At 39.9% G+C, this 13,529-nt stretch overlaps 1 protein-coding gene and 2 non-coding genes across 4 annotated transcripts in view; all 3 read left to right on the forward strand.

Moving 5' to 3' along the window:
• ahcy (adenosylhomocysteinase) overlaps positions 1 to 10,765 on the forward strand; it is a 16,537-nt gene extending 5,772 nt beyond the window's left edge. Inside the window, exons 4-12 of one of the 2 annotated variants that reach the window (XM_046028778.1) lie at positions 1,049 to 1,201; positions 2,379 to 2,491; positions 2,958 to 3,165; positions 5,220 to 5,307; positions 5,458 to 5,575; positions 5,783 to 5,905; positions 7,066 to 7,137; positions 9,389 to 9,562; positions 10,622 to 10,765. In XM_046028778.1, coding sequence (XP_045884734.1) covers positions 1,049 to 1,201; positions 2,379 to 2,491; positions 2,958 to 3,165; positions 5,220 to 5,307; positions 5,458 to 5,575; positions 5,783 to 5,905; positions 7,066 to 7,137; positions 9,389 to 9,520 — 1,007 coding nt within the window. In that variant the 3' untranslated portion in view covers positions 9,521 to 9,562; positions 10,622 to 10,765. Of the gene's footprint in view, positions 1 to 1,048; positions 1,202 to 2,378; positions 2,492 to 2,957; positions 3,166 to 5,219; positions 5,308 to 5,457; positions 5,576 to 5,782; positions 5,906 to 7,065; positions 7,138 to 9,388 lie in introns of both variants that reach the window. The other variant, XM_046028777.1, reaches the window with a different exon arrangement.
• Positions 836 to 971, forward strand: LOC123957046. The gene has a single exon (XR_006821704.1). It is a non-coding gene; the product is annotated as a small nucleolar RNA SNORA17 (small nucleolar RNA).
• On the forward strand, positions 1,995 to 2,130 carry LOC123957047. Its single transcript, XR_006821705.1, has one exon. It is a non-coding gene; the product is annotated as a small nucleolar RNA SNORA17 (small nucleolar RNA).
• Positions 10,766 to 13,529: the final 2,764 nt, after the last annotated feature.

A 13,529-nucleotide genomic window follows, 5' to 3' on the forward strand; every position in this document is an offset into this window, starting at 1 on the left:
ATGTTTCCCGCTTTGGCTTTTAAAAGCAGACTATTAGCTTTCTAGTAGGAGGGGCGGGATAACCGCCATCTTTGCCGTTACGGGCTTTCCCCATAGAGATGTGATTGAGTGGCGTGTCTCTGCTATTGTATTCCAAAGTCCAAAAATGAAGGGAAAGTCAGAAGCTCCACGAGTCTCAACTCTGTATCTTTTCTTTCGCCCCCTTCTCACACTCTCTCGTCCTCCTCCTCAGGTTCAGTGGTCGAGCTGTAACATCTTCTCCACTCAGGATCACGCTGCTGCTGCCATCGCAAAGTCTGGCGTTCCAGGTAACGCACACTACCTGTGTATACTGTATATATAACTATAAAATGACCTTATCGTCAACAAGCTGTTATGACTTTCTAGCTGTGTCAGCAAAAAAATACTTTACATTCAACTAAATGTGTAAAGTGTGTCTGTGGTTTTAAGTGTTTAAATAGTGTATCCACACCATACTAATACACACTACTGTAAACAAACAAACAAATGAAGGAGAGATTGAAACGTTCTATTCAGTGTGGGTGGAGATCTTGATTAAAAGTGACATTAAAATGTGTGGGATACAATGTTTCTACTCAGACTTAGTCAGCGTAGTGTGGATATAGTCTGATGTTGTACCAGGTAATTTCCATGTGGGTGTCCCGGTATGGCAGTTGGTGCCAACTGTTAGTAGAAAGAGTCTCAAATCATAAGGCTGTTTTTAAAAACACAATTTAAAGGTTTCAGTGTCCAGCGAGGAAACAAAACTACAGGAATGTCATTTAAGGTCAAATATGAGGATATTAGTCACCATATTCTGTGTGTCAAATAATTTAATGCCCCTTGAGGCGTTGCAGCCCAACCATCAGTGTTGTAGCTGTGTCACAAGGTGGCAGAGAGAGAATGGTGGTAGTCTGCACTGAGACTCTACAACAAATTGAGGACTCGGAGTGATACTTTCCACCGACAATTTAGATTCACTGCCCCTAGGGGGTGAATATCCTTAAATGAATCTCAGAGACTTATTTGCTTGCTTTCTTTTATGTAGTGTATGCGTGGAAAGGTGAGACCGATGAGGAGTATGTGTGGTGCATCGAACAGACTCTGTTTTTCAAAGACGGCCAGCCCCTCAATATGATCCTGGATGACGGAGGAGACCTCACCAACATGGTCCACCAGAAGTATCCCAAGCTGCTGGCGGGTTGGTTTGTTTTACACACCTGTGCACACACAGTTTTTATATGAAGTAGCTGTGTATTGTCTCCCCCTGTTCCCTAGTTGAAGTAGGTTTTAGAAAAAGGCTTAAGATCTCATTTATAACTAACTAATTGATTTCATTGTTTTATCACTGACATGTTGGAAAGGACATGGAGCCCTTACTGGCTCCTAAATCTTGGCTTGTAGTATTGTAACCAGATTTTTGTAACTGTGGTGAGATGTCACAGTAGCTTAGTTCTAGCGTCTTCACTATTTTACCCAGTTTGGTAGTTAACCCGACACATTTCTGGGTCAGGACATTTAATGTTATAGCTGCAGAAGAGGTCTGGACACTAGATGGCAATGGTTGTCTGATGCAAGCTGGTTCATACAGCAACTGTAATTCAGTCCTGATGTATCTCAGGAATGCCTGGAAGGAATTTCTCAAGTTGATAACATATTTTACGGATTGTCATACAATGACGTGGTGACATTTGGCTTTGTTCAGACTGCAGGAAATAGATTTTCTTTCCTCAAATCAGATGTTTGAGAAAGGCTGTCAGCACTGTTATTTGCAAGTGAGCAGATTGGATATGTGTGTCCAGACATCACCAACCCATCTGCATAAGTTGCTGTGTTATGGTGGAAATGTTTTATCTTGCTTTTACAAAATGTTTTCACGTTTTGGCCATTAAGGTAAAATATACCAGGATCATTTTCAAATTTTACAAGGTATTTCTCACCAGATATTCTTTGTTTGTTTATATTGTTTGGTAAAGCAATAATATGCTTGAATAAATGCCCCTTGAGGCGTTGCAGCCCAACCATCAGTGTTGCAGCTGTGTCATAAGGTGGCAGAGAGAGAATGGTGGTAGTCTGCACTGAGACTCTACAACAAATTGAGGACTCGGAGTGATACTTTCCACCGACAGTTAACACGCGTTATGTAGTATTTACATTCATAAAGCCTGTTCTTAAATTACTCAGTGAAACATGCATAAGAGTAATTATAGTAACCATCTACTTGCAATGACACTCATAGTTCACATAGTTGACATGAACACACTTAACTCAGCCCACTTTGCTTTACTCCTGTAATGTACCCCCTTGTGGAATATTTTTGGGGCAGATGAAAATACATGTTATAGATATTCCATACTTACGTGACCTTGTATTTTCAGGTATCCGTGGAGTCTCTGAAGAGACTACTACAGGTGTCCACAACCTGTACAAGATGATGAAAAAGGGCGAGCTGAAAATACCCGCCATCAATGTCAACGACTCTGTCACAAAGGTAACCTCCTCTTCAGCTGCATCCCGTAGGGTCAGTTAGATGAGTGGGCAGAAATGTATAATAAATCTCATCTGTGGAAGCATTCATTAATGAAAGCATAGTGTTAAATACCACCGCAAACATGTTTGTTGAATAAATTAGTTTGTCTATAAAATGGTGGGTAAACTTTAAGTGTGTGTTGGTTTTCTTCACCATATAGGATTCAAACTGCAAAAGGCCCTCCTAGTGGACTTTTTTTAAATCTCAGTATTGCACAGTTTTGTATTGAGTGAAATGTTTACAGTAATTGTAAAGCTAAATTGAATGGCCCTGAACTAGAGGCCATGGGGTTCCTCTGATTTATGTAGATTTATGATAACATCTTTGAATTTGATACTAGGCCATTAGTTGGGATTCATCTGTCTGGAAAAAGCTTGACATCCTGTTGACTAATATGGAATATATTCTGTCTCCCTTCTCCTTGCAGAGTAAGTTTGACAACCTGTACGGCTGCAGGGAGAGCCTGATTGACGGTATCAAGCGAGCCACTGATGTGATGATTGCGGGTAAAGTTGCTGTGGTGGCGGGCTATGGTGACGTGGGTAAAGGCTGCGTCCAGGCTCTGCGTGGGTTCGGAGCCCGTGTCATCGTCACAGAGATTGACCCCATCAACGCCCTGCAGGCCGCTATGGAGGGTAGGCAATGACAGCCAGAACAACATTGTGTTGTCGGTTACGCTGGGATTTACAATTCAAATCGTGCCTTGAGCCTGAGCTTCAGAACTGACAAGAGTATACCCAACATCATTTATGTAAAAATGTGAAATTTTAGGTTGAGCTTGTTAATGATTGAAATTTCAACAAAAGCCTCACTTCAAAGAGAAACTCATTTGCGACATTTAAACGCAAATTACCGTCATTCTATAACTTGTGCAGTGTAAAGTCTTCAAATCTGCTCTTGGTTCAGCTTCTTTGCTTAAATATTCTCACTTCATTATATGGCTGGGCAATAAAACAATAATGGTAATCATCGCAATATAATTTTCCTCTAACAAATGTTCAATATCGTCTTATCTGTTTTATTTAAATTATTAGAATCACAAACAAATTAACACTTCATTTTTCTATTAAGATGTTTTATATTGTCAAGAAAAGGGACTGAAAAGATATACTAATATTTTATATTTTCTTGGAAAAAAGATCTTATAATTGTTTTGAATGTTTTACCTCCGATATGAGAAGTGATCCACTGTTTGGCATAAAGTGTTCATGGAACAAGTGTCACGTTCTGACCATAAAGCATAATTTACACACAATTAACCATCTGGCCCTTCAGTTTTTATTGCGGGGCAAAATTTGCTTTTAAACTCAAAAGCAATAATAATTTGACATTTATCGTGATAATTATCAATATGGAATGATATGAAATGTTTTTATCGTGATAACACTTGGCCATATCACCCAGCCCTACATCATTATAACCAGTCCACCTCTCTCTCCCACTGCGCTCAAAGTTTTTAAACATCTTGGACTCAGAGGCTCCACAGTCGCACCTGACTGAAGGTAGAAGTTCCACAGCAATGTAGCAAATGTAGAAATCGCTGCTGGAGGATAACCATAAGCATTTTAGTATTTAGCCAAACACAGCATGCAACAACTTGGGTGTGTTTTTGATTTCTGTCATTTGGTGTGCTCCAGCAGATGGTGACTAAGGTACAAACAACTTCTTTTTTTTTTTTTCATGCCGAGGGACAAATTTATGCGTTACTGTGCGTGTTGTAGCTAGGGATGAAAGGGTAAAAAATTATCACACTGGTATCACTATTATCACAGTATAGTAAAAATGTGCCAAAAAAGATTAAAATATACTGATAGACACACTGAAACCATTTCAACAAGTTTTTATATTGAAAACTGCAAATAAAATTACCATTTTGCATAAACATTAAAATAACAGCCAATACCTTTTTTGTAAACATGAAAACCATCTAAGTGTGTGTTGTCAAGATTATATAGTTAATGCAATGACCTTCTTTAGAAGACAGTGACAGTAACTGCAATGAGCCCAACAACTGACATAAATAAAGAGCAGTCTGTCGCGTTTCTCCTGTTCTGACACTTTTACTAACTAATTTGATACCTGCTGGATTTAAAATGCAGATTGGTTGACTAAACAGCGTAACGTGTTATCATGTGCAGTTGACAAATAGACTGCCGACACAAGACGCACACATCAGCAGAACGTTTAGCGTTTTTACAAGTACAGCTAACACTGAGAGCTTCAGTTTACACGCTCTTAGCAAGTCACACAACCCAAAGTTAACTCACCCTGCAGTCACTAAGGTAATTTTCTTCAAGTTTCCCTCAGCGCGCTCATAAAAACTAAAATACGACCAGACTTCAGAGTGACTGAAAAGTCTCTGCAGCACTGTCTTCTGCCCTTTTTGTCGAAGACCCAAACAAACCCACGTTGCATACTCTGTCGCTAACTTTGGTTGATGCTGGACACTATTTGCCATGAGTTTATAATGGCATGATAACCAGGTTTGGTTACTGTGCCATTAAAATATGTACGGTAATAATAACCGTCGGGAATTTTACCGTGGGTTTATCGTTAAACCAGTAATCATTTCATCCCTAGTTGTAGCTACTGCACCATTTCCATCGCATTGCTTGTGCTTTCCCAAATGTTTTCGGGTACATCCCTAATTAGTTCACAATGTAAAACCCTCTTCTCTGTTGCACTGTAGGTTACGAGGTTACCACCATGGATGAGGCTAGCAAAGAGGGAAACATCTTCGTCACCACCACTGGCTGTGAGGACATCATCCTCGGACAGTAGGTTTCACCCTCTGATGTTTCTACTAGAACTGAAATGCTACTTTCATTAAAGTTTCAGAAAGGGAAATTCAGTATGCTTGAAGTTCTTTTGAATCTATTTTTTGCACAATAACAAGTCTCATGTTAATAATTATGTGTTACCTTCAGTCACTTTGAGAACATGAAGGACGATGCCATCGTCTGTAACATCGGACACTTTGACTGTGAGATCGACATGAGCTGGCTCAACAAAAATGCTGCAGAGAAGGTCAACATCAAGCCTCAGGTAAGAGTTGAAAATGATTTATTGAAAAGTTTTAATACAGCAGGAATTTTTCATGCTTTATTTAACATTTTAGGCTCTCTGATGCTTAAATTCAGAGTTTGTTCTCTTTTGTGTTCTTGCTCAGTCTACGCTTGCCACCCATATCAATCGGAGTCTATTCTTTCACTGAACCATCACAACAGCAGTAATCCTCCTCCTTCTCCTCAGGTTGATCGCTATCGTTTGAAGAACGGTCGTCACATTATCGTCCTGGCAGAGGGCAGACTGGTCAATCTGGGCTGTGCCATGGGACACCCATCCTTTGTCATGAGCAACTCCTTCACCAATCAGGTATGAGTTTGTGTGAGCCAGAGAAGAGGAAATAAAAAGTGCTCTTTAGTCATGAGCATCATGATTTTTAAAGCAGCAGCATTTCAATTTACAGCCCTTATTAGTATTATTAGGGCTGTGCAAGTTAACACATTAATTAACACTGACAATTATTTTATCGCACGTTAACAGTTTTTATTATTTTGAAAGTCCATTGCTCACTGGCTCTGAATACACATACAGTCAAACGATGGGTCACAGGAGGGGTGGGATGTCTGTCAGCCTGCAAATCACTAACCTAAACAAGCAGCGGAGGGAGGCTTCGGCAGACTACGTTGGATGCAGTGTGTGGGAGAAGTAAATAAACAAAAGCAAGACAAGTGAACAATGCCATAGCGAAGTTGATGGCTACACACTGCATGCTGATTTAGTAAAACTCTCAAACAGCGAGGATCAGTATCCAGTCCTCCAATGATTTGTGCTGCGTGTCATGTACAAAAAGTTCAAGACAATTCAACTTCGGCGACGGGCATGTGCACGAGGCGAGCACAACCGTGACCATTTCGGGGGAGCGCATCTGCTTGTCGCTACGCCTTGTGCTCGACCACTTCACCTCACTCTAATAGGGACACTTGCTCCTGAAAAGATTGTTTATGCTGCTCCCTGATTTCATTTTTTTTCTGATACCTGTTCAGGGAAAAAAAACAAGAAAACCGATTTTATATGTTCTGTTGCTCAGAAGGTGCCTGTTATGATTGTGGCTCTGGACTCTTAGCTTGTTTTAACAAGCTAGATAAAAGGTAATGCCCTGGCAGTGGCAAATAGCTTTGGTTTTATATTTGATTACATTAATGTTTAAGTTGAGATTTACAAGGATTTTTTTATTTATTTATTGCTACTGTGTAAAGGCAATGCTGCTGGTAATAGCACCATAATTGTTTATAATGTTTGCAAACCTCATGTTATTGGACTTTCGTGTGTATAGCAGTACATTTAAATTAAGTGTGCAATACACTACTTTAGAATTAAATTTTGCGCATAACAATGTGATTTTTAAAAAAATAAAAAAAAAAAAAATTGTTTTTTGTTGCCCAGCACTAATGATCATAATAAAAATTATGATAACGGTGGCTGCATTCAGTGTGCTTTATTAAACTATGTGTCTCATCACTTTCCTGTAGGTCCTGGCCCAGATCGAGTTGTGGACGAACACTGACAAATACCCCCTGGGAGTCTACTTCTTACCCAAGAAGGTCAGAAGCCACACTATGTTAATGCATTTGTATGTTGCACAGTACATCCCTTGGACAGCAGTAAATTAAAACAGATTTTAGAAATGAATAGCTTTTGATCCAGCCCTCTCAAAGGCCTAAAATTATAAGTAGACGTTAATCATATTAGACTTGATTTCTAAAAAAAAAAAAAAAAAGTCCAATTCTGCATAGACCTGACAGGGGGAAAAACTGCACATAGCAAGTTGTGGACCCTGGTTACAACTGCATGATGAAATTCCCATTGATTCAGTACAAATACAGTAGTATTTTACAAGTCGTTACATTCACATCCACCTCTAGTCTCCAGAATGAGCATGGCTAACTTGTGTAGATTAAATGCTGCCAGGTTTGCTATGCCATTTATTCATGCCTTGTGCTAAAACATACCGGGTTTTTATTTTCCTGCTTGGAGAAGCCAGTGTGGTCTCCTCTTCCCAGTTGGTTGACTTTAACAGAAGGGTCTTAAAACTTGATTCTGTGCCAACCATGTTGTAGAATCTTCACTTGCCAAAAATAATTTCCGCCTCTATTTTCCTGTATAAAATTTAATTTCAAGCCCTGATTATCATCAAAGACCAACAGTTTAAGGAAGGGATGAGTAATGTTGACATTTTTGAAAATTTTGAATTGTTTTGTTAAACAATATTCAGGGTTGTAACCGAATATAGACAAAGCTGTCACTTCCTTTTTAGAGTGAGCTTGGCAAAGTGTATTTTACTTAAGCCTGAAAAGCACAGAGAGGAAAAGAACTGCAGATTTGATTTATTTTATGTAAAAGGTCCATCAGAGGAGCGGGGTTCACAAGGTGGGCAAGAATTTTCAATCAGAGTGAAGAAACAAAACCAAACAGGAAGAAGGATCTGGTGGTGAATGCAACGGATTCAAGGTTTAATTGGTGCTTAAAAGCCTCAAAACAGTAACACAAAAAATGCCAAGAGAAGATGTGGCGCTTTAATAAGCGGGGTTATGCCCACAGAACATCTAAAGCCATCCAATTTCTTCCATTTTTCACAAGTCCTTCACGTTCACTGAAATGCTGCTCCCTGTGTAACAAAATAGACAACAATCTTAAACAGGAAGGCTTAACAAATCGGTTACGCTTACTCTGAAATAGCAATTTCAAGGCATCAACTAGGGCTCTGGGAAATTGACATTTGTATTTTCTTGTTTTAGAATAATGAACCAAAAAAACTAAACTATTATCCATAATGAAAACAATCATTAGTTGGTAGGTGCGTTTTCCATGTGGCAGCCAAATGTTGGAAGACTACCCGCCACACACAAATATATTCGGCACATAATTTCTATTTGACGGTACCTATCAGCAGACCGGCGTATCTGTTAGAGGTGTGTTGCATTAATTGGTCCCCGATGTACTAAGGTATCTAAAATCACGTAACGCACGGATCAAGGAAGTTCATTAGTGTTTGTTCTTTTCATGTTACTTTTGTTTGATTGGAGTACATTTGTAAGGGGTGGGTGTTGGGACTCCGCTTTAATTTTGAGTAGCTGCAGTCTCTATTCATTCAAGTTGCACTGTAAATTTCCAGCTAAACTTTTAGAAGACCCTGCTCTCGCTCGCTCTCGCCTGTCATTCACCGGTCTTGTAAGTTTTGCATGCATGCCGTGCTGCCGACAACTGCATGCATCTCGCGCGTCTATTTCAAGTAGCTGGCTATTTAAATATGATGATTCTTTTTGTGGTTCATCAACGGTGATAAATTATCCGCAAGTCCCACGACATGCGGACAGCTCGGCACAACACCAGTGAAGCCGGGGCTCAGTCTCCTCAGCAAGTGTTCCTCCTCCGCTACCGCACACGCTACGTCTACACATGCGCACCGACGACCCAGGATTAGGGTTAAAATTTTGGATTTATTTAGCCACTTTTAAAAACATTTATTGAAAGTTTTTTTTATTCTTTTTCATGTTTATTTACAGCATTAAACATTGAAATGTATATTGTAATAGACTGCATATTAACTTATTGAATCTTTGACTACTGGGGGTCAGCCCTAATCCATACTGAACAAGTTTGCGGGATCATTCTCCTTGATCTGACTCTGGACGGAGACCATTTCTCTTCAGAAAAACCTGCTGAGACAGGGTGTTATATGTACGGCATCAGACAACTAAAATGCAATTAAGAAATAGAATATGCATGAAAAGTGAACTAGTAAAAAAACATCTAACAGGAACTTTGCTCTCTCTAATGTCTTTGTCTCAATAGTTGGATGAGCAGGTGGCAGCCGCCCACCTGGATAAACTGGGGGTGAAACTGACCAAGCTGACAGACAAGCAGGCCAAGTACCTGGGTCTGGCCACCGAAGGGCCCTTCAAACCGGACCACTATCGCTATTGAGCCCCTTCTCCAACTGGGGAAGAGGAGGAGGAGGAGGAGAAGGTGTGGCAAGAAGGGTGTTGGTGTTTTGGTGTAGCAAGGTTTGGTGCGTGGGCACTTGGAGAGTTTGGCCAGGTTGCACTCAGGGTGCAATTTTTGTTTTAGACTTCCAAATTTCCACCTTTCAGGGATACAGACAATTTTGTGTTTTTTCACTCTTACCTTTCATATCAAATGCTAAAGAAATGTATTTTGTAAGTTGCACCGTGTCTAGCCAAGTGATTTGGCACAGCTGACATTTGCAACAAACACCATGTCCTGCTATTAAGGTGAGATCAATTAATATCTGCCAACTGCTGTCGTTGAACCACTAATGTTTGGTTGAAGCTGGACTTTAGAGCCAAAAAAGTTTCCCCAGAAAACTGCATCGACCCAAAGCTTCCATTAGTAGCTTTTATATGGGAGTTTGTGGACATCAGGAGGGTGCAAAAGGTTGTAAATGTTTTCTTCTTTAGACACAAGTTAAAGCTACATCAAAGTATTTGAACTGAAAACACATTAGTATCTTATTTTGCTTTAACAACCCTACACACACCAATATCTTCAGTCCTCTGCCTTCTCTTTCTCATCAGTGCTCTGAAACACAATCAAGTACTACTGTAGAATTCCTTTGTCATTCCCTCTTGATTTATGGAATAAAATAAACCATTTTTCTATCTGAGCTCTCCATCACATCACAGCTCAAGTTGGGAGGTGACGGAACAGTTTTTTTTTTTTTTTTTTCTTTCTTTTCTTCTGTTTCTAAATGAATCGAGGCAAACGGTTCAGTGTACAGTGGCCTTATTCTGGTATATTCACATTTAATCCTACCCCCATGTTGGCACTTAATGAAAACTGTACTTGTGAGAAGACTGGAAATGCTCAAAGTGCTAGGTTTTACTTTGTGTTCACTAATTAACAGGTTGATAAAGAGCAAAGAGAAGCACTGCTGCCAAAGAAAGCGCATCATGTCTTGCCTGATTTATAAAAGTCTTATTTCTTTTGCATAAATCTTTTTATCGTGCTTTATTTAATTGACTTGAAGGGCCAAACACTGTCACTGACATTTATTTCTCACTGTAGCCAGTCAGGGTAAAGTTCAAAGTGGTGGCCACGGTTCGCAGCGGTTAAAGCCGGAAGTAAAGAGTTCAACTGCTTGTAAAGGATGAATTGATTTGAAATTGTCAAGTTTGACGATAAAAAATTAAACACAACATGTTGACTCTGGATTGCTTTTGGTTTTTTCATTGTTGTGGTGATTCATATTTTATAACAAAGTAGAAGTCCTACTGAAAGTTAAATTGAGAATTGCAAACAAACCAAATCATATGCCCGTATCCTAAAGGACAATTGCAACTTGGCTCTTTGTAGTCTTCATCCCTATCAGTAATAACATACTCAGAGTTTTTAATAGCTGTGTGGAATCTGTGATGCAGCGAAATCGAAGTCAGACAGGTCAAACATAAGCAGTAAGGCGATAGTTTGAAACAATCCCCTGATTAGTAATTTTATTTGAAAGAGAAAAGAAACAAGCATTGTAAATGTAAGGACAGTTTAATAAATATAATCAATTTACCCACAAACCTCCTTTATAAGAGGATAGAGTTGGGTGAGTAGAGTCCTGGTCAAATCTGACTTTGTTCTTTCTATACTAAATACACTGCGTGCACAATTAAGTATTCTAAATGGAAATTATTTCTAATTGCAGTTGATTATTTTCAAGTGATATGTACTTGTGTAATGAGGGAGGGTGCGGTGAAACTAAATGACTCCTTTTTATATCAAGTTGTCCATGATTATTAGGGAGCTTCATTACTTAAGGTAAAAGATTTAACTGACACTGAAAAGTCAAATTGTAAAATGCCATTCAGACAGATGTAACACTCGGCGTGACCAATGGCCAATCAAACATTTTGTTGCAAATGGTCAACTGGGGTGCAAAAAAGGCCTGTGGCTGGCTCACTGGGTGGACAAGGTACAACTCTGACTCAGGTGCCTGCAGGGTAGAGGAAGGGCCTCTTGTTAATGGCTGCTATCATTGAGATATTTGGACCTTTTCAGGTTGAAGATGGACTGAAACTCCACTCCCAAACCTACTGCCAGTTTCTGGAAGATACTTTCTTCAAGCAGAGGTCCCGGTAGAAGCCCTCTGTTTTGAAGGCGGCCGTGATCTTTATGCCGGACAATGGTCCATCACATGCATCCAAGTACTCCACTTCTTGGCTAGCCAGCAAGGGCCTCAAAGATGCCCGAATAATGACCTGGCCCCTTTCCTCACCTGACTTGAATCCTGTTGTAAACTTGTCGGCCCTTCTCAAACTTCAGGTTTACAGTCAAGTAAGACAATGCATCTCTTTGAACAGCATTTGGGAGGCTGTGGTTGCTGCTTCAGTGAAAGCTGAGAGTGAACAGATTAAGAAACTGACAGACTCCAGGGCTGGAGGGCTCCGGCAATTATTGAAAAGAAGGGTGGCTGGTTACTAAATATTTTTTGAAAGGCCAAAAAGTGTAGTTAAACATTCACCTTTGAGGTTGTTATATTTTGGATTAACAGTACTATTTGTTCAACCCTGAGGAATACAATTTGCCTAATAGCCTACTTGTGTAGGCAGTGTATAATATATAGGCTACATATAGTGAGGCATGTCATTACCCTTCTGTCTCTCCCCCCTCTTCTGGTGAATCTAGCTAAAAAAAAATATGAAAACATTTTAAATATAGGGTTTCCTTAGGTAGCTGTGTAGCTACCTGAGGTGGTAAGCTAACCAGATCCTGATGCATTGGTAGAGGACCGCTTATATCATTAATTGGTGGAATTGCTGTGCAGTAGTTCCTCTAGCCCCCCACCCCCAATTGTAGAAATATTTTACTAGTCTTGTGCTATAAAACATGATAGGGAAACCCTGGAAAATCCCCAATACTGAACTCTTAGTCTGGGCAGCACAACTGAACAGGTGATATCATCTTTAACAGTCATTGAGCAAGTTAGAAGCTGTCAAAATGTTGTTAACTGAGCAAATGTCCTTAAGCAGAAGTATACACATATTTAGTGCAGGAACAAGCGGCATTTTTTGAAACGTCTTAAACTCTGAGCTTAACCCTGAGCTCTGGGTTGATTGAGCCTTAAACTCCAGGTTTTCGGTTCCAGAACAGCTGATCAGTTCAACTTATGTGCGTGGGGATGAAAAAAACAATCAAGAGCTCCTATAATACGATTCACTATGGCAATGGGTAAATAAAAAGCAGTCTCCATTTTAATCCAGTGGCGCTAGAAATATGAATGCGTGCCAATGCGGTCCATCATGACATTTATCTGAACAGAGCAAAAGGAGCGGGGGAACGAGGAAGGGTCAACAAGATTGCATTTTATTCAGCGTATTCTGCTCATTCAGCATTTAACAGACTTGAATTTCCTGAATTAGTGCTGTAGGCTAATTTAATATTAGGCTCCATGTGTTTTTTTAAATAGGCCTGTAGGCTATTTATTCAGCTGTAACCTGCCGGGGACAAAATGCCGGTGGTAAGGCCTACCTGAAGATGAAAATGTGGATCAAACAGTTTACTCATGGATCTTTGATCGCAAAGTCCCAGGCTGACCCAGTAGCCATATACTCTAATGATTTTGGTGATTTGGAGTGGAAAATGTGTCTATGTTCAAACTAGACCGTCATTTAAAAATTTTGTTCGATCGTTTGATGTTTAATGAAATGTTGTCAAAACACATTAAGACTACAAGCAGCTAATATTCAAAATCTCACTTTTAAACTAGCCTACATTTCACAGTCATCTCCAACAGAACAGATCTCTGCCTCACTGCCACAAACAACTGTCTCCACCTGCTGGCATGTAAAGCCGTCTGCTCCCAGCGCTGTTCCAAAGACTTCTATTCCTGTCATCATCACGCATAGACCAGTAAACCGAAATGTGCACATCCCACACAGAAATAATAGTAATCTCTTAAGGATTAGGACAACTGTACCAACTCCAGCAC

The sequence above is a fragment of the Micropterus dolomieu genome, linkage group LG18 (assembly GCF_021292245.1).
Source record: "Micropterus dolomieu isolate WLL.071019.BEF.003 ecotype Adirondacks linkage group LG18, ASM2129224v1, whole genome shotgun sequence".
NCBI classification, from domain to species: domain Eukaryota; kingdom Metazoa; phylum Chordata; class Actinopteri; order Centrarchiformes; family Centrarchidae; genus Micropterus; species Micropterus dolomieu.